Consider the following 27,925-nt stretch of genomic DNA (forward strand, 5'->3'; position numbering starts at 1 on the left):
AATATATGTAACTGATTAAAGGGAGAAGAAACTAGAGTCATAATAAGGCTTGTAAGTTTATTTATCAAAAATTATAAAAATACGATTATCTTTACCAGTTATCAAGTGGATTATTCCCCCTCTCTTTCCCCATGCCAGCATGTGCCTTTATCTGGATGCCAGTGTTTCAAGATCAAGAAGATAAGAAGTTGTCATGTCAAAAAAAAAGTTACTTAGTGAAAACCTTTAGATGTTTCTGGAATAATCACATTAGCTAGTATATCTTTTTGCAACACGTGGATTCAAGTTGAAGTGATTAAAAGTCACTTGCAAGTATCTAATTACTTCTGCAGATACACCTCGATGATTGAAATTCTGTGTGCCTAAGATCTGTTTATTCAAAATCTGTTCTTAAAGTGAGGCCATCAAAGAGAGAATTCAGTGTCATTTATAATACAGAAATTCCTTGTGCCAACAAATTACCACTGGCTGCAGGAAAAAATGCTGTTCCCTATTTTTCAGTCTCTCTCTTTTTTTTTTTTTTTTTTTTTTGCCAACAAATCCAAAACCTCATTGAATTGGCACATTTGACACACTGTAAACAAAACACATATGTCTTAGTTTTTCCATACTGGAGAAAACATGGTACTTGCCAGATGATCTGAAGAGCAGCCAGCCCTCTTTGTAGGTATTAAAGGTAGAGAGAATGTCTGGTGGCTAGTTGGGAGATAAATATAAGGAAAGAAAGTAGGAGGAAGAATGGATGTATATTTATTTTCTCACTATTTGAGATAATGTGAAAGACGAAGGGAGTATATACTCTGAAAACATGGACTACATTTTCATTCTGACTACATAATATAGGGCATAAAACACAGCATATGGTACTTAAAATCCACTTGGTGATAGAATGCAATATTTGATTGAATTCCTTCCTTTTTCATAATTTGAAAACAGAACATTAACCCCAAAGATTATTTTTAAATTCATCTGAAAGCAACTTAGTCTTATTGTAAAAGATGATATTAAAGAATGAAATGTTACTAGGACATTGATCAATGGGTTCCTAAAAATAGTCATGTACAAATCATCATATAAAGAGCATTCTGGAGGAGGAATGAAGACTGACATATAAAAAGAAAATCATAGCAAAATGTAATCTGTAGTTTCTACAATATATTTCATGAATTTAATGTTAACCTTTGAACACAATATTCTTCATAATAAACTCTTGTCTTGCTTTGATTGTTGATTGTCACTTAATCCTATCGAAGCCCATTATAATCCATTTGGTTGTTAATGAGCTCAGAGAAAGTAACAGAAGAGTAGCTCCTCCCACATCAAACATTTGGCCCAGGCACTTGAGCCATTTATAAGCATTAATTCACTAATCCCTTTAGGATTACATTACTTCCTGTCATTAATACTCTCATTCTTGCTATTGCACTATCTATTTCCTCTCCTTTTCCCTAGAACCATGAATTTTCTCTGGTTTTGTTTTTTTCTTCCCAGAAATGCTGGAAAAACACCATTTTAAAGAGGATAATGAAAGTAATGTGGACTCACTCAGTTTGTTTCCAGTACTTACCTGTGCCAGTCCTGCCACCTGGTCTTTATTACTGCTTTGCTTTCCAACTGGGTTGGTGTCCCTACTCCATTAATCTACTAAGTCTTGGCACCTTCTACCCCTGCTAGGTGTTAAGGGAACAAAGGTGAATGTTGAGGATCCTCCATATGACTCCTATTACTGCTTTGCTTTCCAACTGGGTTGGATTCTCCACGCCACTAATCTGAACTCTCGCTTCACTCCACCTTTGCTTTAAGAGGTTCACACTACCCATCCTTCCTCCCTTGGGATAATCTATGTAAATTACTTAGAATACCCTAGGCTAAGTTTTATTAAATTTTTTCAATTGACAAAAATTGTGTACTTTTTAATGTTTATTTTTTTTAAGTTCCAGGGTACATGTGCAGGATTTGCAGGTTTGTTACGTAGGTAAACGTGTGCCATGGTGGTTTGCTGCACCTAAGAACCCATCACCTAGGTAAGAGATGATTATTTGAAATATGTATGCATTTCAGAAGGGCCAAATTGAGCTAATTAATATATGCATTGTATCACATATATTTTTGTGTTGAGAACACTTAAAATCTGCTCTCTTAGGGATTTTCGGGAACATCATACATTGATATGAACTATTGTCACCATGTTGTACAATAGAGCTCTTGAACTTAATCCTCCTATTTAAGTATAAAGTTGTATCCTTTGACCAACATCGCACCTATGCCTCCACCCTGACCCTTAACAGACCCTGGTAACTACGATTCTACTCTGCTTCTATGAGTTCAGTTTTTAAAAATATATATTTCCCATATAGAGGATTAATTCTAAATGAAGGAATTGTTAGGTTCTCACTATTTTTTTTTTTTTTTTTTTTTTTGCTCTGGTGCAGAATTCTTCTGGTACCTAAAGTGAACAAATCTTAGTAAGCTAGATGTGAGCGATCACGTGCCCTCTCTCAGACATGCAAACTAAAGTAACAACATAAAATAAGTTCTTCCTTCTTTGCAAAGAATAAAAGTGTTACGAATCTTTACTGCATTAGTCACATCCTTCTATGGTTTGAATGTGTTTGCTCCCTCCAAAATTCATGATGGAATTTAATTACTTCCAAAATTCATGTGTTTTCAAGGTGATAGCATTAAGAAGTGGCACCTTTAACAAGTGCTTAAGCAATGAGAACTGTTGCCTCATTAATGGAATTAAGGCCCTTTTAAAAGGGGCTTCATGTAGTGTTAGAGAGGCTTGCTCTAGTTGCCCTTTTGCTTCCTACCATGTGAGGACTCAGCAAAAAACGCCCTCATCAGATCACATGACAGTGCCTTGATCTTGGACTTCCCAGCCTCTAGAACTGTGAAAAATTAATTTCTGTTTTATATAAATTACCCAGTGTCAGGTATTTTGCTGTAGTAGTACAAACCGACTAAGATGTACCCTCAGTCATGTTATCACAGTCCTTTGTTTGTTAATTTTTTTTTACCATGTACTATTTCTAATACAACATCTATCTTGTTATTGTTTAAATATTTGCACTTTTCATAGCAAAGATCTTGCCTTATGCAATGCCATATTTGAAGGCCTAGCAGAGTGTTTAGTACATACCAGCTGCTAAATCATTGTTTGTTGAAAAAGGCTAATGAATGAGTATAATCATCGTAGAGCTGCATGGAGAGGTTTAAAAAGCTTCCTGTGTGCTGCTGCCACATCTTCAACTGCCTACTGCAATGCCTGAAATTCTAGAATTCAGAAGGCATTTCTCTGGGTAATGTATAGAGCGGCACTTGTTAAAGCAGTTAAACCTAAAGAGAGCCAGTCTTCTTCCTTTGACTATATCACACTAAGGAAAGGATAGGCCCTGATGTGTCTTTAACCTTCCACGTCTCCATTTTCCTTCTTTCTGTCAACGCATCTGGAGCCCACAGGAATTACAAATAACCAGATAAATCTCTTGTCTCCAAAGTGAGGTGACATGACTTTTGTTTCATCCCAATGTGATGAGAACTGTTTTTATGGTTACTATAGAATGACTATCTTCCTATTTATAGCCTACAGTTTTGGTGACCTCCAAGAAAATTATCTCCCTCATCTGTTGAGATTAATAGAAGAGCTAGCAGTGTGCACACAAGGGCAAAGAAGAAAAAAATAAACTGCATTAGAAGGTGACATTACAGACTTCTAAACATTGTAGATTTAGAAGGAACTTAATAGTGGTACAATTTAGAATCATCAAAATCATCAATCTAAAGGGAAGGAAATTGAGGCTCAGGTTTGTCAACTTTTTTAGAATTTGTATGAGAATAGTTTGTTTAATCTCCCCAAACTAAATAATCTGAAAACAAAATTCATTCAAAAGACCTAAGAATGTTTTTAAATGGTGTCAAAATCTTTCAGTACAGCCACCTACATAAGAATCCCTTGCCCATTAGCCCAGGTGGATTAAGGAAATACCTAAATGTTTACTAAACTCATAAACACTTACCCTATCTTTTAGTGGTATTACATGTCACAGCCAATGTGCAGGACATGGTGTTTCAGCACAAATAATGCAGGTGGGACTTACAGTATTAGATCTTTGTTGCCTTCTCTCTTAATTTTGTTAAAGTAATTGTAGAATCTCCCATATATAATGTCTTCAATTTCTTTTATTTTTACCCAGAGTCAGGCTGTGTTCCCATTCACAGTGCTAATAGCCCCACTGTAATGATCTTTAAAGCTCTAAGTAGGACACGCTATTTTTAGTTTCTATGAGCCTACTAAGTTCAGAAGCAACATGTGACAGCCTGATCTCCATCACTGCCAGGTAGAAGCAGGGCCAGTGTTGTGATATGGTGACATAGAGTAAGCAATAGTCACTCTCTGTTGAATAAAATAATAAATAGGAGGAGGCAAAGAGGGCAAAGAAGTGTGTGTGTGTGTTCACGTGCATGTGTATGCACGTGCATGTGTGTGCGTGTGTATGTGCATGTGCGTATGTGTGTGTGTGTGTGTGACGGGAAGTGAAATATATATATCAGTCAGGATTATATCAGTCCGGATCATATTTAACAAAAAACAAAACATAATGCCTTATCATATTTAGACTCTTCTATCTTTCCTATGATATTTATGTTGTGCTTTGTCCCAATAATTGTTACCTCATCATCATAATATAAATTCTTCAGCTTCATCTTAATGTTTTATATAGGAAGACAAAGAAGGAAATAGAGTTGGAATAAAAAGAGGAAGTAGAGAAAACATTTCCCAGAAATCCCCAACTGATTTCTGCTTTTTAATATTGGAACATAGTATGTTATATAATGAGTCATTTTTGCAAAGGTGCCTAAGAACTTAATGGTTTTGTTTATTTTCTATATTTTGACTTAAACGTGCATCCACCTTGAACAGCATAATTTTTTTTATAATAAGGAAGAAGGGGATATAACATGATGGCTTAGTAAGGGGGAGTTTCATTTTCCTCAATTTCAGGCAAATTACTATTTCTATTCATAATGCAAATTATTACATGGGAAAAATGAAGGATTCAGACTAAAGGACTGAAAAGTCATTTGATACAGTGTCCAGGTGGGTGATGTAAAAAATAAAGTGGCTGGTGGGGATTGGGAAGCCCTGAATATCACAGGACTCATCTGAAAGAGGGTGTAGCTTCTCAGCCCCAGCTTATCATAGTCATGGAGGGACGTGTACCACATTTTCTAATCTTCTAAATAAATTGAAAATTACTATCTCTGTATCAAAAATCTCCATGTTCAATGTTGGTAACTGACACAAAGTTTTAAAACTCAGTGGAACAGAGTAAAGCACATTTGGAACTTGGACTTGGCCTATAATATAAGGAAAGTGTTTAGGAATTCAAAACAATCTCAATTCTCAGGGCCCTTTAAGCTGAAACAGTCTGTGTCTTGGCTTCCTATCTGATCCCATTTGAGAATACTTTTCACAGTATCATTAAGGTGAATGCTTAAAATAATAGGAGACAGCACTGTAAGACCAAAGGGCAAGTTCCTGTACAGTTCACCTTTGAAATCTGACTTTGCTACTCTATCGGTTTTCCTCTGACTTACTCATATTGCAAATAAACATAGAATCCAATTATGTTGTTAGACATGTTGATATTTCAATATAAATAACTATATCTTTGGTGGTATAGTTTATATAAACCACATTAAAATATGTAGATTAGTGGTAATGACTGTTAAACTCCACCCATACCAAACTCCTATTCAATTAATAACTTTTTAAATTTTTATTTTTAGAGACAAGGTCTCACTCTGTCAACTTGGCTGGAGTGCAGTGGCTCAGTCATAGCTCACTGCAGCCCCAAACTCCTGGGCTCAAGGGATCCTCCTGCCTCAGCCTCCCAAGTAGCTACGACTACAGGTGGTGCACGCCACCAAGCCCAGCTATTTTTTTTTTTTTTTCAAATACCTTACAGAGACGGAGTGTCTCTACGTTGCCCAGGCTGGTCTGCAACTCCTAGCCTCAAGTAATCCTCCCATCTTGGCCTTCCAAAGTGTTGGGTTTATAGGTGTGAGCCACTGCATCCAGTCCTTCAGTGAATAACTAAACTAAGAAACTATTATTACCATCATTCTCAGCAAACTATCCCAAGGACAAAAAACCAAACACTGCATGTTCTCACTCATAGGTGGGAATTGAACAATGAGATCACTTGGACACAAGAAGGGGAACATCACACTCTGGGGCCTGTTGTGGGGTGGGGGGAGGGGAGAAGGATAGCATTAGGAGATATACCTAATGTAAATGATGAGTTAATGGGTACAGCACAACAACATGGCACATGTATACATATGTAACAAACCTGCATGTTGTGCACATGTACCCTAGAACTTAAAGTATAATAAATATATATATATTAAAAAAAGAAACTATTATTTTCCTGTGGGTTAGATATGGTTAAGTTTTTTTAATTTACAAGATGGGGAACCACAGTTGATGTGCAGGATGAGACTGGATTTAGAAATGTTAAGTGGCTCAGATGAACAAAGTCAACTGACCTGATTGGCCAGTCAGGTGCTAATGGTGCCAATGATTATGGCAATGACAGGAAAATACCAACAAAGATAAAGACAAGAACCACATTAAACATTTTTAAGTGGATCTCTACTTTATTTTTTTCACAATATTCCAAACTGAACTGTTTAGACAATGGTTTGATTTGCCCTAAACAGTGACAGCATAAAAAATAACTGACTAAGCTCATCAGCATCTGGTACATAGAAGAAACTCATGAGTTTTTGCTAAATGAAGGGCTACTTTCACAAAAGCTGGGGATGGAATTTCATGGGAACAGACCAAAACCTTGTAATCAGCTTTCTGAAAGTATGATGAATCTAGCAACATTTGCAAGCAAAAACTAATGCCAGTAAACGTACAAGTAATTCTTGTAATTTAAAAAGGGCCTTGAAATATAACTCTGTTTTTATAATGTCATATGTACCCCATCCGCCCAGAATCATCCAGTGTTCTGTTAGACACCTTACCTTTTCTTTTAATCCATTATATCCTGGGTTCCTCTTTAATCACCATTTCTAATCTTTGTGCAGTATATGGATTTCGCAGTCTATACAGGTAGACCCTTGAGCTCTCAGTTTTACTGCCTCTCTACAATTTTTTCATGCTACTACTATTCTTTATTAGCAATCCTGTTAAATGTAAAATACAATGACTTGATTCTTTAATCTCTCTATTGCAGCCAAAGTAGCCAATGTCACAGTGGAGTGTCTTGAGCAATTAAGAAGAAAAATTGTGTTGAACATAACTTTGAACTACAGTGACAAGTTGTATGTACCGTAACAGTTTATGTAAAACTAACCCACTAAGGTCATCAATTTCACTGAATACTAATGCTGTCACAGTTGCTCTGCTTACTCATTTTTTTTTATTTCTAGAGTCAAGACTGACTTTAATTAGTAAACCTGAAAAAATGAGCTACATTGAATTTCTCTTTTAATGCATGTTAAATAATTTAAATGACTTCATAATGCATGAGATATTACTTGCCATCTTTTGATTCTTAGAAGTAATCTATCAGAAATGATAGAGGAGGTCAATCTATTTAATTGAATTAATAACCAAATAAATATTTGGACAGGTTATGCAAATTTTTTCAATATTTGGACTATAATATAGTATATATTTAAATCTCTCTATATATCTATATATTTGAACTACAATATAGTATATGTTAAATCTATAATCAGAAATGCGTCTGTATCAGAATGCTCCAGAGAAACAGGACAAGATGTGTGTGTATAAATATATATATGCACATATGTAAACACACATATATGTGCATATGTATGTATGAGATATTGAGATTGAGAGAGAGATAGGGAAAGGAGAGAGGGAGATTGACAGAGAGATTGAAAGAGAGAGGGAATTTAAGAGAGAGATAAGAAGAGAAGGAGAGAGGAAGATTGGGAAATTTATTTTAGGGACTGTGCCACGCTATTGTCAAAGACTGGAGAGTCCAAAATCTAATGGCACAGATTAGCAGGCTGGAGACTCAGAAAAGAATTGCAGTTCAAGTACAAAGGTAGCTGGCTGGCAGAGTTCCCTCTTGCTTAGGGGAAGATCAATCTTTTTTTCTGATAAGGCCTTAAACTAATGGATGAGCCCACCCACGTTGTGGGAGGGTAATCTTTATTCAAAGTCCACTGATTTGAATGTTAATCTCATCCAAAAAAGCACTGTCACAGAGACATCCAGAGAAATGTTTGACCAAGTATCTGGGCACCGTAGCTAGCAAAACTGACACACAGAATTAACCATCCCAGTGTTTTAAGTTAAATATCATATTGTATGTATGAGGCATTGTCTCATTTATATTTAAATTGCTACCCATTTTGAATATAGAAACCATATTTGGATGGTTAGAGTTACAGAAATGTGTAACATGCAAATAATATATTTATAATTCTCTTATCTAATTACTGAAAATCCTATGACTTGAAAACCAATGCCCTTTCTGTGGGTGTTGAAGAGGATTTTTTCTCCTTAATAATCAATTTAAATTCTGCATGAGCTTTCTGCTTAAGGCAGAAGTTGGTTCCAAGTCCAACTACTATGTTCCATTTCATTATTTCAGGCTGTGTGGCTGAAAAGGTTGACACTTGGTAACACTATCATATATGAAATGACATAAGAAAAGGTTTTGTTTTGAGGCACCAGTATTCCATAATTTCACTGAATCTGGCTGTCTACCAAACTATCACATATAATTGAATCCCTTCCATTTATCCATTCATTTATTCCACATGCACATTGAACCCAGTATCTGACAGGCATTCTTCTAGAAACTGGGGATATAAGACAAAGACGCTACCCTTACTGAGCTTACACTTCAATATAATAGCAGAAAACTAATAATACACATATAAACTCGTAAGTAGATAACTTCAGACAGTGATAAGTACTGTAATAAAAAGACTAAACAGGATACTAGGATAGAGGGAGAGAGTGGGGTTCATTGATTTAGGCTGGTTTAAAAAGGTCTCTCTGAAGAGGTAGTACTGGAAATGAATGGGAAGAGCAGAGACAAAGATGGAAATGAGGTGGACACATTTGGGAACTAGAAAGCAAGTCTGTGATGCTGAAATGCAGATAAAGGAAGACTGTGAGGAGATGACACTGGAAAAACAGGTGAGGACAAATCATGCGGGGCCTTGATGCCATGGCAAAACTTGTCCTGATTCTCCTCTTATGGCAAAGAAATGACAGGATCTGAACAACTCCGAGTAGACGATGGACTCTTGTGGAAGCAGATAGAACACAGGCAGGTCATTGAAGAGACGATGGTAGTACACTGGTAGAAATGATGGCTTGAGCTAGGAGAGAGGGTGAAGAGCAGCCGCTGGATTTGGGATATTGGAATCAGTAGAACTGTTGCTGTTGCAGGAGTACTTTCCTGTATGTATATCGTATAATACATATTATTCTATTTTCAAAGTAATTATTCTATTTTCAAAGCTATTTTCCAGTTCCTATCTTGTTAGTCCTAGCAGGAATTCCACAAGATATGGAAAGAATGATAGTTATCTGGTGAATAGATAGCTAACAGAAAAAAAAAACTGTGAAATTGAAACTTGGTACTTTATAAATTAATTGTTTATAACATCGGCATATAATGATCAGCTCCTGCAGAAACATCTTTCACATAGAAGAATTTCCAAATTCCCAAGGCAACCCGAACCATCCGGGCCAGCTCTAATTGCTAGAAAGGTATTCAATAATCTCATAAAGCTTCCCAGCAGAACCTAAATTAGAATGCAAAGACTAGGGGTCACATTGCGTTGCCATAGTTCGGCTTATCTTTACAGCTACGATCTGATTCCACACTTTCTCACTCACACTTATCTATTCCTTCATAAAACAATTAAATAACTTTGCCAATATGAGTTCACCATATTGCTCCCAAAAAAGTAGACAAAAAATATTAGGTTTTACTTACTAACTGTAAAATTAATTCCGTATAAACGAGCCCAAGATGTCGTGTTTTTTTTCTTTCTTTCTTTTTTTTTTTTTCAGAGAAGAAAGGGGAATACTTGGTATGATGAGGACACACAAAGATGGAAGAGGTCATAGTAGTTGTAAGTGCTGGGTCCACAGAGAGGGAGGAGGAGAGAGGCAGAAAACAAAGCGAGTGTGAAGTTCTCATTTTTCTTGGGAGTGATTTTTTCAGGACCTGCCTTCCTCCATTACTAGTTCTTTTATTGGGGGAAGGTTGGCCTCCAGGACTTTTCTTAGAAATCCACAAGATTTAGCTTAATAGGAGACCAGTATTACTTTTCCTTCCCTGAGGGGTCTGACTAATGAATGTTTAGCAAGTAAGTCAGTAATTCTACAAGCCTGAAGCCTTTTACTCAATTCAACACTCAAAGGGTACACTTTGGAGTCAAGTAGATCTAAATTAGAGTATGGGCCCAATTACTTACTAGGTATGTGACCTGAATAATTTATTTGCCATCTCCAGCCTGAATTTTCTCTTCTCTAAAAAAAAAAAAAAAAAAAAAAAAAAAAAAAAATCTACTGTATGAGTCAGTTAAAAAAATCACTTATATATCTGTTCCTCTAATTCAGTCTCTGTTCTCAGTGCTGAAGCAGATCAGTAAGTACCTGACATGAGGTTAGCATGAATCTGTCACTCTGAGAGTCATATATTTCCCAAATAGACTGCACAGAAGAGCCATCTGAGGATTGTATTTAAAATGCAGATTCCTGAATCAAAACCCTAGAGATTCCGGTTCCTAGGTTTGCAAGGAGGTTTCAGAAATCTACATTTTTTTAACAAACACCTCAAAAGGTGATGAAATTTATCTCCTGCTTTTTATATTTCGATAACAAAGAAAAGAAAACCCTGTAATGCATGTGAGTTTCATGTACCTGTGACCTCTTTTCATTTCAGAGGTAAATCTTGTTTCACTTTGGCTCTTTGCATAAACCTTCTGACCCTCAGCCTCCCATATACTGGCACAACCTATAACACCAGGACAGATGTGTGTCTACTGCACCTGACTTCGTTTCCTGTTACTCCTGTTTGCCACTGTCTTCCTAGTTTGCAGACTGCTTTAGACTCTAATTTCTACTTCCTAATTGTCCTACGTTACAAGGAAATTGCCAGCTTCTAACTAGAGTATCTTGCTTACGTCAGGCAAATATGGAGTATTACATTTCCCAATACCCTTTCCTGATATTTCCACATTAGAGTTGGCCAGAAGGGAGACGTTCAGTGAGATATGGAAGGAAGAAGAGAAACAAAAGCTACTACTTTCAGAAGGTTTTCATAAGATAGATGCCTAAGATACGTAGAGGGGTACCCAGCAAGTCTCAGTGTATCCTTATTCTCCTTTTCTCTGAATCTAGTCCACCTTTTCAGTAGCTGGCCCTGCTGACCAATGGTGGCCCCAAACCTACCACTGGGCATTTGGCTGTGGACTCACAGTGGTAGTGGCCACCAAAGACAACATCTTCCTACAGATCTTGCTGAAGTGCCCCCTTCAGAGTCCTACTTTGGCAGCAGAGCATGCTTGGCTTCTTGTCTACCTGAGTCAGCGCTTCAGGAAAAACGGCCAGTGGTTCTTTCTCTGATCATCCCAGTCCCCTTTAAACACTTTCTCTTCACTTAGTGCTTCCGTGTTTGTGTCAGGTCTGATTCCTATAATAAACCCCTATCCAACAAGGCATTAAGTAGTCCTGTTTTGTTGACCAAAATCCCATGGATACACACCCTAAATCAACTCCACTCTTAGTCTGGACTCTACACATTTGTTGGTCCAGATAATAGCAAGGATTTCAAGGGAGGACTCAATCATACAATGGAGACAAAATCCATTTTGTTTCTTGATAGCCTACCAGGATATTTCAGTGACTTACAGGGAAAATACACAGAATCCACCTGGCATTTCTATTTTATTCCTAGAAATCAATATAGATATTTTAGTCACAAAACTTTTACATGACACAAAACTTTTACATTTTGACCTAGAATTCAAGATGTGAGAGAGGACAAAAACAGCTGCTCTTTCCTGAAGGCTTCTGGCTTACAGGCATTTGGATCTGGCCTTAGAGATAGTGCCAAGGTTGATTGAAATGTGTAGATGAAAGAGAGATTATCATTGCAAATTGTGTTAACCTCCTTACTGCATGGTTGGCCATCACCAAAAGAGTTCAGCCTTCCAGACTGCAATCACATATAATACCAGAGAATTAAATCACCCATTACCAACCCTTCAAGCATAGTTTTAGTAAATGCACACTTGGAATTCTAAGTAAATTTTAACTGAACAAGAAATGCGCAATCAACTGACGGATTTCAAAGTCCCATGATATTTTCTTCCCACAGAATCACAAGGCAGTACACATTAAAATTAGGTAGAACCACAGATGTATATGAAAGTGCATAACTCTAGAGATTTCACAAATCTTATTCAGAGCAAAAGTGATCTTTGCATTCCAAAGATTTCACTAATCCTCAGAGGCTATAGTCTAGAGTGGAGCCTAATATGGAATCAGATCTCTGGCTCTTTTTCTACAGGTTACCCTCTTACTTTCATGATACAGTGCTTTCACTCTGAACTTTTATTGGAGTTATACCAGTAGAATGTGATACATGTACAAGGGTGGTACTAGAGGTCACAGACTGGTGACGTCTAGGCTTAACTGGTCTTCGCACAAGTTTAGTTTGGGATGGCCACTATTCTTGTCCATCAGTCAGAGCTGTGTGTAGGCTCCCCCTCCCCAGGTCACAGGGGCCTCCCTCCTAGAGAAAAGAGTAATTTAATCAAGTCTTATGCCTATGAAACATCTTCTATTTGGGGCTCACTCATAAATTCAATTAGAGTTTTAGTATTAATTATCATGAAATAACTTTTATTTATAACTGAGAGCTGCTAAGTTTCTTCGTATTCTTGGAAATCCTCTCCTAACAATATATTGCATTGGTTTGCCTACTCCTTAATCTTTATTCTGTCACTGTTGCCCAATGTTACTCTATCACTTGGATTGGATTTTTCATATTCTTGGAGTCTCAATTCTCTGCCTCCTATTTTCTTATTCTATTTTCTCCTCTATTTTTAGAAATTTGTACTTTGCATCTCTATTTTTTGTGATTATGCTAATTTAAAAACAATTAACTTACCCCTCTTCAAACCACCCAAAAGCCATAGTATACAGTTACTTTACTCCCCTTCCTATTGTGTATATAATTTTTAAATCAGTTTTCTGAAAGATATTTTTCCTCTTCACAAAATTTCAAATTACTTTGGCTTTATATAGTCATAATTTGCTTAGATTTAGCCACATTTTTGCCAATATAATTGCTCATAATTTCTTTTTGTATCATTATCTTCACATCTGGATTTTTTTTCTGTTTACATTATATCTTTAACATTTATTTTACTGAGTATTTGTTTTTGGTTTATCCCAGATTATCTGTTCAAAAATATATTTTACCCTCATGAAAAGTGTATTCGCTAGGTACAGAATTTTAAGCTATCTCAGCTCACTGAAGTTATATTCCATTGTATTTAGGTTTCTCATGGCTGTTGCTGAGAGGCCTGTTTAAATTGCTTGTCTTCTGTAGACTGCCTTTCTTCTAAAATCTTTTAAGATTCCACTTTCTCTTAGATTCTGCAATTTTATTACGATAAGGGATGTGAGCAGAAGTCTGACTCCCTGTTTATGGTATTTATCCACCATAATTGGTATGTTTTCACCTTCAACTATGTGGTAATTTTTTTTTTACTTTTAAAAACTTCAAACTTGAAGAAAAGTTGAAAGAACAGTACAATAAAGACCTGCATAATCCTCACTTAGAATCACTAACTCTCAACATCTTTCCATATATGCTTCATTTCTCTCACTTTTTCTCCTTCTCTCACTCTCTCTGTCTCTCTCCTTTTCTCTCTCTCTGTCTCCTTCTCTCTTTTAACATAAACATACACACAACTGTTTTGTTGAATTATCCAAAGGAGATTGCATAATTATATTTAAGTATGGGCCTTCCAAGAATATATGACCACAACATCATTACCACACCTGAGAAAAATAAAGTTTAATAAAATTATACAACATGCAACCTATATTACATTTCATCAATAGTCATGTAAATGTTCTTTATATCTTTTCAGTCTATCATGCAACTTCATGTATTGCATTTCACTGTTATGTTACTTTAGTCTTATCTAATTTAAAATAGTTGATGTTTTCCCCTATTATTCATTATTACATATTTTGATTTAATATTAAAGTATTAAGTTTAGTGTATCTCCCATTTCACCTCATCAGAAGAAACAAAAAGTTAGGCTTTAGACCACCAGTAATGCCAAACTTAGCCACTCGGTTAAGATTGTCACTATATGATCTTTCCATTTTGAAGGAACACGTTCCACCTTTTGAGTAATATGTGCAATGATGCTTTGAAAACATGAGTATTCTATTCTTAAACACTTTTTACCCAATGATTTTAGAATGTATTGATAATCCTTTCATTAATAAATTATAATATTACGAGAGAAATATCAAGACTTTTTCTAGTCTATCATTCCAGGCATATTTATTATATGATATAAAGCCTAAGAACTAATGTCTAAAATTATGTGCTGACTGGATATCTGGTGAAATCACAGGGCCTCCAATAACTTAACCACAAGCTTCCTTCCCCATTTGGCTTCTAGAGCTAAGATCTTCTCCAAATAACCTTTCTTATCAAATGGAACAGGTGCGGCTACTGCTTATCATTAAGTGGTGAGTTTCAGTTGCCTGCAAACTTGAAGAATTATTTAAACAAACTGAACTGAGGTATCCAGGTCCTCTTAATGAGACTGAGTAGGTGGTTGGTGTGACCTACGGAGAGTAAGGAAAGGCAGAGTGGTGCCACAGCCCACCTAGGAGTCACACAGGGCAAGGGGAGCTACCACCTTCAGCCGAGGGAGGCGGTGAGTGATGGTGCTACCCTGCCTGGGAAACCACACTTTTTCCACAGATCTGTGCAACCCACAGATCAGGAGATCCCCCACGTCAGCCCACGCCACCACAGCCTTGGGTCTGAACCGCAGAGTTGTGCAGATTCTCAGCGGCTACTCGACTGGAGACTGCCTGAGACTACCGAGTTCCCAGAGGGAGGGGTGGCCATCGTCACTGTGGCTGCATGCTGCCTAAGACGGCTGAGCTTCCAAAGGGAAGGGCGGCAGCCATCACTGTGGCTGCCTGCTGCCTAAAATGACTGAGCTCCGGGAGGAGGGGTGGCCGCCATCACTGCAGCTCCATTTTGCATCTTTCCCCTGCAATGCCAGGGAAAATGGACGGTTTGGACCCTGGAGGAATTCCCCATAGTGCAGCACAGTGGCTGTGGCAGAGTGTGGCCAGATTGCCTCTTTAGGCTGGATCCTGATCCACACCATTTCCCTAGGCAAGGCCTCCCTGCAGGAATTTCAGAAACTCCAGCCAGGGTTTTAGCAACAGAACTCTAATCTCCCTGGGACTGAGCCCCTAGAAGGAGGAGTGGCCGCAGTCTTCGCAAATCAGTAGACTTAGTCTTTGCCCTGCTGCCTTTGGGGAATCTGGGCAGTCTAGACAAGTGGGATTCCTCCCAGCACAGTGCACCTCCTCCACCAAGGAGCAGCCAACGTGCCTCATTAAGTGAGTCCCACATCCTGTGCCTCCTGACTGGAGGAGAACCCTCAATTAGGGTTGCCAGACACATTATACAGGTGCATTTCTGTTGGCATCAGGTCAGTGCCCCTCTGGTACACAGATCCCAGAGGAAAGATAAGGCAGCCATCTTTACTGTTCTGCAGCCTCCACCGGTGACAATTCCAGGTGTGGAAAGGAACCAGGTAAATAGAGTCTGGAGCGGACCCCAAGCAAACTGCAGCACGCCTATGAAAGAAGAGCCTGACTCTTAAAAGAAAAATAAACAAATAGAAATCAACAATAACAATAACATCAACAAAAAAGTCCCCACAAAAAAACCCATCCAAAGATCGGCAGCCTCGGTGATCAAAGCTAGATAAACTCAAGACGATGAGAAAGAATCAATGAAAAGATGTTGAAAATTCAAAAAGCCAGAGTGCCTCTTCTCCTCCAAATGACTGCAATATCTATCCAGCAAGAGCACAGAATTAGGCAGAGGCTAAGATGGATAAATTGACAGAAGTAGGCTTCAGAAGGAGCTGTTAAACAGAATAACCAGTTTAGAGAGGAACATAAATGACCAGATGGAACTGAAAAACACAACACAATAACTTCACAATGCAAATACAAGTATCAGTAACTGAAGAGATCAAGCAGAGGAAAGAATTTCAGAGCTTGAAGACTATCTTGCTGAAATAAAGCAGTAAGAAAAGATTAGGGAAAAAAAAGAATGAAAAGGAATGAACAAAACCTCCAAGAACTATGAGATTATGTAAAGACTGAACCTATGACTGATAGGGGTACCTGAAAGAGACAGGCAGAATGAAACCAAGTTGTAAAACATACTTCAGGATATCATCCAGGAGAAATTTTTCAACCTACCAAGACAGGTGAACATTCAAATTCAAGAAATCCAGAGAACCCCAGTAAGATGCTCCATGAGAAGATCAACCCCAAGACACATAATCATCAGATTCTCTAAGGTTGAAATGAAGGAAAAAAATGTCGAAGGCAGCCAGAGAGAAAGGCCAGGTCACCTATAAAGGGAAGCCCGTCAGACTAACAGTGGACCTCTCAGCAGAAACCCTATATGCCAGAAGAGATTTAGGGCCAATATTCAACATCCTTTTCTTTTTTTTTTATACTTTAAGTTCTAGGGTACATGTGCATAACGTGCAGTTTTGTTACATATGTATACATGTGCCATGCTGGTGTGCTGCACCCATTAACTCGTCATTTACATTAGGTATATCTCCTAATGCTATCCTTCCCCCTTCCCCCCACCCCACGACAGGCCCCGGTGTGTGATGTTCCCCACCCTGTGTCCAAGTATTCTCATTGTTCAATTCCCACCTGTAAGTGAAAACATGCAGTGTTTGGTTTTCTGTCTTGCGGTAGTTTGCTGAGAATGATGGTTTCCAGCTTCATCCATGTCCCTAAAAAGGACATGAACTCATACTTTTTAATAGCTGCATAGTATTCCATGGTGTACATGTGCCACATTTTCTTAATCCAGTCTATCATTGATGGACATTTGGGTTGGTTCCAAGTCTTTGCTATTGTGAATAGTGCCATAATAAACATACGTGTGCATGTGTCTTTATAGCAGCATGATTTATAATCCTTTGGGTACATACTCAGTAATGGGATGGCTGGGTCAAATGGTATTTCTAGTTCTAGATCCTTGAGGAATTTCCACACTGTCTTCCACAATGGTTGAACTAGTTTACAGTCCCACCAACAGTATAAAAGTGTTCCTATTTCTCCACATCCTCTCTAGCACCTGTTGTTTCCTGACTTTTTAATGATGGCCATTCTAACTGGTGTGAGATGTTATCTCATTGCGGTTTTGATTTGCATTTCTCTGATGGCTAGTGATGATGAGCATTTTTTCATGTGTCTGTTGGCTGCATAAATGTCTTCTTTTGAGAAGTGTCTGTTCATATCCTTCGCCCACTTTTTGATGGGGTTGTTTGATTTTTTCTTGTAAATTTATTTAAGTTCTTTGTAGATTCTGGGTATTAGCCCTTTGTCAGATGGGTAGATTGTAAAAATTTTCTCCCATTCTTAAAGAAAAGAATTTCCAACCCAGAATTTCATATCTGGCAAAACTGAGCTTCATAAGCAAAGGAGAAATAATATCTTTTTCAGAAAAGTAAATGCTGAGGGAATTCGTCACCATCAGGCCTGCCTTGTAAGAGCTCTTGAAGGAAGGACTAAATATGGAAGGGAAAAATCGTTAACAGCCACTACAAAAACACACTGAAGTACAAAGACCAAGGACACACAAATCAAACATAACAATATTAACCTTAAATGTAAACATGCTAAATGCCCCAATCAAAATACAGAGAATGGCAAGCTGGATGGAGTCAAGACCCATCAGTGTGCTGCATTCAAGAAACCCATCTCACGTGCAAAGACAGAAAAGAAAGGGATGGGGGAAAATTTAACAAGCAAATGGAAAGCAGAATATAGCAAGGGTTGCAATCCTAGTTTTCTGACAAAACAGACTTTAAACCACCACAGATCAAAAAAGACAAAGAAGGGCATTGCATAATGCTAAAGGGTTCAATTCAACAAGAAGAGCTAGCTATCATAAATATATATGTACCCAATACAGGAGAACCCAGATTCACAAAACAAGTTCTTAGAGACCTACAAAGAGACAGGCTCCCACATAGTAACAGTGTGAGACTTCAACACCCCACTGTCAATATAAGACAGTTCATCACAATTGAAAATTAACAGGGATATACGGGATTTGAACTCAGTTCTGCATCAAGTGGACCTGATAGATATCTACAGAACTCTCCATCCCAAAACAACAGAATATAAATTCTTCTCAGTGCTATATGGCACTTACTCTAAAATTGATCACATAATTGGAAGTAAAATAATCCTCAGCAAATGCAAAAGAACTGAAATTATAACAACCAGTCTCTCAGACCACAGTGCCATCAAATTAGAACTCAGGATCAAGAAACTAACTCAAAAGCACACAACTACATGAAAATTGAACAACCTGCTCCTGAATGACTCCTGGGTAAATAATGAAATTAAGGCATAAATCAAGAAGTTCTTTGAAACCAATGAGAACAAAGAGGCAACATATCAAAATCACTGGGATGCAGCTAAAGCAGTGTTAAGAGGAAAATTTATAGCACTAAAATGCCCACATCAAAAAGCTAGAAAGAGCTCAAATCAGTACCCTAAAATCACAACTAAAAGAATTAGAGAACCAAGAGTAGACAAACCCCAAAACTGGCAGAAGACAAGAAATAACCAAGATCAGAGCAGAACTGAAGGAGAAAGGGACACAAAAACCCTTCAAAAAATCAATGAATCCAGGAGTTTTTTTTTTTGAAAAAATTAATAAAATAGACCACTAGCTGGACTAATAAAGAAGAAAAAAGAATCATATAGACACAATAAAAAATGATAGAAGGGCATATCACCACTGACCCTAAAGAAATACAAACAATCATCAGAGAATGCTATAAATACCCCTATGCAAATAAACTAGAAAATCTATAAGAAATGGATAAATTCCTGGACACATACACCCTCCCAAGACTGAACGAGGAAGAAGTTCAATCCTGAATAGACCAATAACAAGTTCTGAAATTGAGACATAATTAATAGCCTACCAACCACAAAACAAAACAAAACAAAACAAAACCCAGGACCAGATGTATTTACAGCTGAATTCTACCAGAAGTACAAAGAGGAGCTGGTACCACTTCTTCTGAAACTATTGCAAACAATTGAAAAAGAGGGACTTCTCCTTAATTCATCTTATGTGGCCAGCATCATCCTGATACCAAAACCTGGCACAGATACCACAAAGAAAATTTCAGGCCAATATCCCTGACAAACATCAATGCGAAAATCCTCAACAAAATACTGGCAAACTGGATCCAGCAACATATCAAAAAGCTTATCCACCAAGATCAAGTCACTTCATCCCTGGGATACAAGGCTAGTTCAACATATGCAAATCAATAAACGTAATTCATCACATAAACAGAACTAAACATAAAAACCACATGACTCTCAATAGATGCGGAAAAGGCCTTTGATAAAATTCAACATCCTTTCATGTTAAAAATTCTCAGTAAACTAGGTATTGAAGGAACATACCTCAAAACAATAAGAGCCATTTATTACAAACCGACAGCCAATATCATATTGAATGGGCAAAAGCTGGAAACATTCCTTTTGAAAATCAGCACAAGACAAGGATGTCCTGTTTCACAACTATATTTAGCATAGTGTTTGAAGTTCTAGCCAGGGCAATCAGGCAAGAGAAAAAATAAAGTGTATTCGGATAGGAAGAGACGAAGTCAAACTGTCTCTGTTTGCAGATGACATGATCCTATATCTAGAAAACCCCAATTGTCTCAGTCTAAAAACTTCTTAAGCTCATAAGCAACTTCAGCAAAGTCTCAGGATACAAAATCAACGAGCAAAAATCATAAGCTTTCCTATACGCCAATAATAGACAAGCAGAGAGCAAAATCATAAATGAACTCCCATTCATAATTGCTACAAAGAGTAAAATACCTAGGAATACAGCTAACAAGGGAAGTGAAGGACCTCTTCAAGGAAAACTACAAACCACGGCTCAAGGAAATAAGATAGGACACAGACAAATGGAAAAACATTCCATGTTCAATGATAGGTATAATCAATATTATGAAAATGGCCATACAGCCCAAAATAATTTATACATTCGATGTTATTCCCTCCCATTAAACTACCATTGGCATTCTTCACAGAATTGGAAAAAAACTACGTTAAACTTCACATGGAACCAAAAAAGAGCCCGCATAGCCAAGACAATCCTGGGCAAGAAGAACAAAGCTGGAGGCATCATGCTACCTGACTTCAAATCGTACTACAAGGCTACAGTAACCAAAACAGCATGGTACTGGTACCAAAACGGATATATAGACCAATGGAACAGAGCAGAGGCCTCAAAAATAACACCACACATCTACAACCATTTGATCTTCAACAAACCTGACAAAAACAAGCAATGAGGAAAAGATTTCTTATTTAATAAATGGTGCCAGGAGAACTGGCTAGCCATATGCAGAAAATTGAAACTGAATCTCTCCTTACACCTTATACAAAAATTAACTCAAGACAGATTAAAGATTTAAATGTACAGCCCAAAACTATGAAAACCTTAAAACAATATGCAGGCAATGCCATTCAGAACATAGGCATAGGCAAAAATTTCATGATGAAAGCAGCAAAAACAATTACAACAAAAGAAAAAATTAACAAATGGGATCTAATTAAACTAAAGAGCTTCCACACAGCAAAAGAAACTATCATCAGTTGAACAGACAACCTACAGAATGGGAGAAAATTTTTGCAATTTATCCATCTAACAAGGGTCTAATATCCAAAATTTACAAGGAAGTTAAATTAATTTACAAGAAACAAAACAAATAACACCATTAAAAAGTGGGCAAAGGACATGAACAGACACTTCTCAAAAGAAGAATTTATGTGGCCAAGAAGCATGAAAACAAGCTCAACATCACTAATCATTTGAGAAATGTAAATCAGAACCACAATGAGAAGCATCTCACGCCAGTCAGAATGGTGATTATTAAAAATTTAAGAAGGCCGGGAGCGGTGGCTCACGCTTGTAATCCCAGCACTTTGGAGGCCGAGGCGGGCGGATCACGAGGTCAGGAGATCGAGACCACGGTGAAACCCCATCTCTACTAAAAACACAAAAAATTAGCCGGGCGTGGTGGCAGGCGCCTGTAGTCCCAGCTACTCAGAGAGGCTGAGGCAGGAGAATGGCGTGAACCCGGGAGGCGGAGCTTGCAGTGAGCCGAGATCACGCCACTGCACTCCAGCCTGGGTGACAGAGTGAGACACCGTCTCAAAAAAAAAAAAAAAATTAAGAAAGAACAGATGCTGGTGAAGCTGTGGAGAGATAGGAATGCTTTTACACTGTTGGTGAAAATGTAGATCAGTTCCGCCACTGTGGAAGACAGTGTGGCGATTCCTCAAAGACCTAGAACCAGAAATGGCATTTGACTAGACTAGCAATCCCATTACTGGGATACATGCATGTGTACGTTTATTGCAGCACTATTCACAATAGCAAAGATATGAAATCAACCTAAAGGTCCATCACTAATAGACTGGATAAAGAAAATGTGGTATATATACATCATGGAATGTTATACAGCCATAAAAAGGGAGGAGATCATGTCTTTGCAGAGACATGGATGGAGCTGGGAGCCATTATCCTCAGCAAACTAACATAGGAACAGAAAACAAAACACTGCCTCTTCTTACTTCTAAGTGGGAGCTGAACAATGAGAACACATTGACACAGGGCGGGGAACAACACACACTAGGGCCCGTTGAGGGGGTGAGGGGAGGGAGAGCATTAGGACAAACAGCTAATGCTTACAGGACTTAATACCTACGTGATGGGTTGATAGGTGCAGCAAACCACCATAGCACACATGTACCTATGTAACAAACCTGCACATCCTGCACATGTATCCCAGAACTTAAATTACATTAAATTTTAAAATAAAAAAATAAATAAACCATTCACATCCCCCCATGAGTACCAGGGACCTTTCCCTCTGTTGACACTATAAACCTTGCTGTCTACAGTCCCTGGTTATTCACTTTGTTCCCAAGTGCAACCTGTGTGGGCCTCTGTGGCATGGAGTGCTCTCCTCCCCTAGGCTGAGAGTATATATATGTATCCATATGTGAGTATGCATGTGTATGAACTGCAGTTGATCTCATCTGCCCAGTGTCAGGTGTTATATTCTGTCATCCATATAACTCTAGAGTAGGAATCCCTCTATCACGGACAGGGTGAAGTAGAGCTAATAAAATCACATAATTCTTTTTTAAAAGAACTGCCATTTTTGTCTTTCTTTTTATCTCTTGTGTTACTATGTACTCTTGGGTGTTTTTTAATTCAACATGTTATTCTATATTTTTCTTACTGATGCTACATATCCCAAATGTGTTCAATAAATTCCCTATACAGAGCATCTGTGCCTTTTCAACCGTATGCTATTAACCATTGAGTATGCCATTGCTTTCCAGCATAACCCAATTTGTTCTTTCTTGTTGCAGACCTGAAATCAGCCATTTAAGTTTCCCAGTTTTCAATGTGTGTTTAGTGAGTGGTATTTAGAAATCAATATCTGTCCATTATATGCACAGACCGGCATAATGACATCCTTTAATCAAGAAGAAATGGTAATATTGAAACATAGAATAGTCAGATAAATTTAAGATGGATGAAATGTGCTTGAAGTTTGTATTAAATATGTGTATGTGTCTATGTCTAATAGGGTTATACTGATACTTCTAAAGAAAACCGAACACTAAAGCATTCTTCCACACATGCCCATTCCATATTTGTGCCTCCTTTCTTCCAACCATGCTAAAGCATTTACTCAGTAGTTCTTTCATACAATATATACAGAAAACAATGTGAGAACGACCACACCAATACAACTATAAAAAAAAACAAAAACAGCTAATGATATTTTTTCAGTTGTATTAGACTTTAGAATTTACCTTTCTAAGCATGTATAAATCATGGGGAAATGGTAATACTGAAATATAGAATAGTCGGATGAATTTAAGATGGAGGAAAATGTGCTTGAAGTTTTTTATGAATAATGTTACCTGAATTTATAATCTTAATTTGTTGATTAATTAGTATGTTAATTGACAAATTAATTAATCAAATAAAAGCTATTTAAATTATTTTCTCAGTATGGTAGTAAATAATTTGATATTCGGTTAAGATCATGTGTGTCTGATTGATTCAACTGATTTTTTCATCCTTTTAATATTGTTTTTTGAATATACAGGATATTTTTATAATTCAAACATCAACTACATAAAGAGTTTACTATATAGCAAGTTCCTTGCTTTCAAGGAACTTACATTCTGATTCTTATTCCCTCTACCCCATTTTTATCTACTTTACATAGGTAACTATTTTTTAGTTTCTGTTTATACTTCTGTTTATTTTTTCTTTATGGCCAGGGAAGTATACCCAAGCAGACAGACAGATTCAGACAAATAGACAAACAGATATAGAGATATCTCAAGAGAGAGAAAAAAACATACATTCTTATTTTTCCTTATTTGTAAAACAAAAGTTAAAATACTGTAATTATACTTTACAACATATATCTTCTTAATCACTTTATATCAGTTCAGAGAAAATTTTCTTCATTCTTCTTTATGGCCAAATACTATTCTACTTAGTGCTTATACATAAATTATTCAATGAGGACCTTAGGTAGTTTTCAACATTATACAACTATGCTGGAATTTAAAACCCTAGGCATTTTTTTTACATGAGGAGAGATTCCTTCATGTTAAATGCCTAAACGTGGGGTTGTAGGAACAAAAATGTCAAAGTTAGTTTTTGAAAGATACTTCCAGATATAATTTTTTGTAGCTGATTTTCCAAACTACATCGCTATTCTTAATGTCTTAATCCTTTTATCAACAACTGCCAACAACTATTTAACTTATCTTGAATACCTTAACATTTATCTTTGTCCCCAAGAATGGAGTAGCTCCACTGAATCTAACACTATAACAATGAAGTCTAAAATTGAATAGGTCAATAATGTCCACTGTTGCAGATATTTCATATCAATTTGATCTGGCTATAATTATATTGGACTGTTTTTGTCAGAAGTATCTCCTTAGCACACTATAACTCTTATTTTGCAATTACAGTAATTTTAAATACTTGAGTCTTTTCCACACTTACATTTTCCATTTCAAAGATTTGTGAAGATAATATTGGGAATCCAAAAAAGGTCTTTCTCATATTTCTTTAAAAAAAATAAGCTCATAAATTAGGTTTATCACATCATCTGTCCATATGGTATGGCCATCATTCTGCTATTCAACGTATTATCAATCCCTTCCAGCTTTAGGTCAGACACATTTTTTAATTAAATAGCCTTTATATATTTATCCAAAGATGTAAATCATATCATTATTTATATATTTATAAAATTCTCCCTGGGGAAGATAGAGAACACTAACCTTTAATAAACCCAGGGGAACTCCACTCTAAATGTTAGACATCTTGTTCAAGTACGGATTTACCAGTTATAACCCCATATAACTCTTCTACTTTTTTGCCTTATGATCATAATGATATCATGATACCTATATTCATTAAGTGTTTTGTATTTTGCTGATTTTTCCATCTGGTAACTGTGACGTACTAAGAAAGATAAGTCTTTCTACAGGGCACTATTAGTATTTTCATTTAAAAAGCTGTCTTTCTAATAGATGTTTCTTCATTCCTTAGACCAATGTTATAGGTTGGTAACTATATTTATTGTATGCCAACCAACTACTTGGTGCTTCACAATAGCTGAAATAAGTATTATTAACTCCATTGATTATACAGCTGAGGAATCTGAGTTACAGAGTGGGGCAGTTATTCTTGTAAAGTATGCAGGAACTGAAGAGCAAAGTGAGTAATTGAGCTTGAGTTTCTAACAGTCTAGAATTGTGATGGGCTGCACGTAGCAGCAGACAGATGATCCCATAGGTTGCTCACTCTCTGCTCTTCCAATTTATCTCATGCTCCCAAACGAAACGTTTTAAACAGTGCTTGTTTTTGCCTTTTGGGGGGCTTGACAAAAATGATTGGCCAAAGAATTATGATAACATTTCGATACTGTTATTCAGCCATGAATTTGTCAAGGAAGGAAAATATGAGAGAGTAGAAAAAGAAGATAAAAGGGTACTCCTAGCCTTTGAGAACCAAAACACTTCACTTTGAAAAATTTATAGAAGTCAATTTAACAAAAAGATAAGGAATAATCCCTTTAAAAGTGTTGGAGCCCAAGGAAGAATAATCTATTATATCATCTTTCCTTGAACTTTCTTCTCCATGATCTTAAAGTGCTTTAGAAAGACAAATATGAAAGACAGGAATCCAACAAAGGACAAACTAAACTTCAAAGACCCTTTGAATAAGACATTACCATAACTAATTTACAGGCCTAACATCTACACAAGAAAAATTTCAAGATCTAAAAGGTCATGTAGCACTAGAAAAAAAAAAGATGTTGAGTAAATGATCTCGTTTTGTTTCTAGGGTCTTTTATAAATCTTTTCATCTGACAATTCTTGACCAACAACGTTCTATGTAATTTTTTTTTCAGAAAATGTTTTGTTGAGCCCTAAATACTTCATCAGACTAAGAGATCTGGTGCTCAGGTACCTTGGAAATCTTGCTAGAGATATGCAATGCATATTTCATATGTTAAGGCTCTGAGAAATTATACAAAAAGGAGAATCTGCTCCTCGGAACTATAGATCTTGTACCAGTGATCTGTTCTAACAGTTCTTTCCACTAAGTCTTATTCACCATTCCCCAGCTTCCCTCAGGCCCTCAGCTCCACTGTAGACCGGACGACTCCCACCTTCCTCAGGGTAAGAGGCCGTCTTTCCATAAATTGTAAGCTCTGTTAAGGCAAGGGTCTTGTTGTTCCTCACTGCATTATCCTTAAATTCTAACACAGCCACTGGCATATAATAAGACTTTCACAACTATACTGAATAAATATATATGTAATAAACTTGTTAAATAAATATGAATAAATTGATAAATTGAAATTTAACACCAATCACAAATTCAGAACATTATCTGTGTAAAATCATTTCAATCATTCCCTCCAAATACAATGAAATACACTTGTATTGCTCACTAAACATCCTGACATATGCAAATCACTTGTAAATAAAACATGATTGAGAATGTAAATTTTTGATTTGCTAAAGCAGAGGCTGGTGAACTTTTTCTGTAAAGGGTCAGACAATAAATATTTTAGGATTTGTGAGCCATGCTGTCTCTGTTGTTCAACTCTGCCATCATACCGCAAAAATACCCATAGACAATAAGAATAAATGAATGGGGCTGGGCACAGTGGCTCAGGCCTGTAATCCCAGCACTTTGGGAGGCCGAGGCAGGTGGTTCACGAGGTCAGGAAATCGAGACCATCCTGGCTAACGTGTTGAAACCCCGTCTCTACTAAAAATACAAAACAAAATTAGCCAGACGTGGGGGTGAGCCCCTGTAGTCCCAGCTACATGGGAGGCTGAGGCAGGAGAATGGCGTGAGCCCGGGAGGTGGAGCTTGCAGTGAGCTGAGATCGAGCCACTGCACTCCAGCCTGGGTGACAGAGCAAGACTCCGTCTCAAAAAAAAAAAAAAAAAAGAATAAACGAATGGGTGTGGCTGTGTTCTAATAACATTTATTTACAAAAACAATCAGAAGTGCCTACTATCATTAGTGATCCAGTGAAATGGCCTATATTAAAAAAAGATGTAGAAGTATTAGAAAGTATGTAGAGAAATTGGGATCCTCAGATATTGCTGATGGGAGTGTGAGATGGTACAGCAAATTTTGAAAATAGTTTGGCAATTTTTCAAAAGGTTAAACAGAGAGTTACCATATGACTCAACAATTTTCCTCCTAGGTGGAATTCTACCCAAGAGAAAAGAAAACATACGTTAAAAAAAAAAAAAAGACAATAAAACGAAACACTGAAAAACCTTTTGCGTGGATGGCAGCATTAAGCATCAAAAATGGAAACAACCCAAAGATCCCACAGAGGAATGAATAAATAAAATGTGGTATATCCAAGAAATGGAATACTATTAGACAGTGAAAGAAATGAAGTACTGACAGATGCTACAACACCTATGAATCTCAAAAATACACTAAATGAAGGAAGCCAGATATAAAAGACAATATTTTGTATAATACCATTTTTTGTGAAATGTTCCAAAGAGGCAAATATGTAGAGACAGAGAGTTGATGAGGCTTGTCTATGGCTGGAGGCTGCAGGAGGGGTGGACAGCAGGGGGAATGGGGAGAGATTGCTAATGTGATCAAGGTTTTTTGGGGAGAAGATGGTTAAAATGTTTTATAACAAGATTAGGATGATGATGCATAACTCTATAAATGGACTAAAAACTATTAAATTTTATACTTTAAATGAGTAACTTCATAGCATGCAAATTATATCTCAATAAAGCTATTAAAAACACAAAATTTGTGGCTGGGCGTGGTGGCTCATGCCTGTAATCCCAGCACTTTAGGAGGCTGAGATGGGCGGACCACCTGAGGTCAGGAGTTCGAGACCAGCCTGGCCAACATGGAGAAACCTT

General features: G+C 37.1%; 1 protein-coding gene across 5 annotated transcripts in view; it reads right to left on the reverse strand.

The window, feature by feature from the left end:
• The window catches only part of DPP10 (dipeptidyl peptidase like 10), a 1,432,672-nt gene that overhangs the window by 201,870 nt on the left and 1,202,877 nt on the right, over positions 1-27,925 (reverse strand). The window contains exon 7 of one of the 5 annotated variants that reach the window (XM_055262570.2): positions 856-877. The exons of the other annotated variants lie outside the window; for them this stretch is intronic. Within the exon in view, the coding sequence (XP_055118545.1) occupies positions 856-877 (22 nt within the window). The remainder of the gene's footprint in view (positions 1-855; positions 878-27,925) is intronic. 5 annotated transcript variants of the gene reach the window in all.

The sequence above is a fragment of the Symphalangus syndactylus genome, chromosome 22, assembly GCF_028878055.3.
Source record: "Symphalangus syndactylus isolate Jambi chromosome 22, NHGRI_mSymSyn1-v2.1_pri, whole genome shotgun sequence".
NCBI classification, from domain to species: domain Eukaryota; kingdom Metazoa; phylum Chordata; class Mammalia; order Primates; family Hylobatidae; genus Symphalangus; species Symphalangus syndactylus.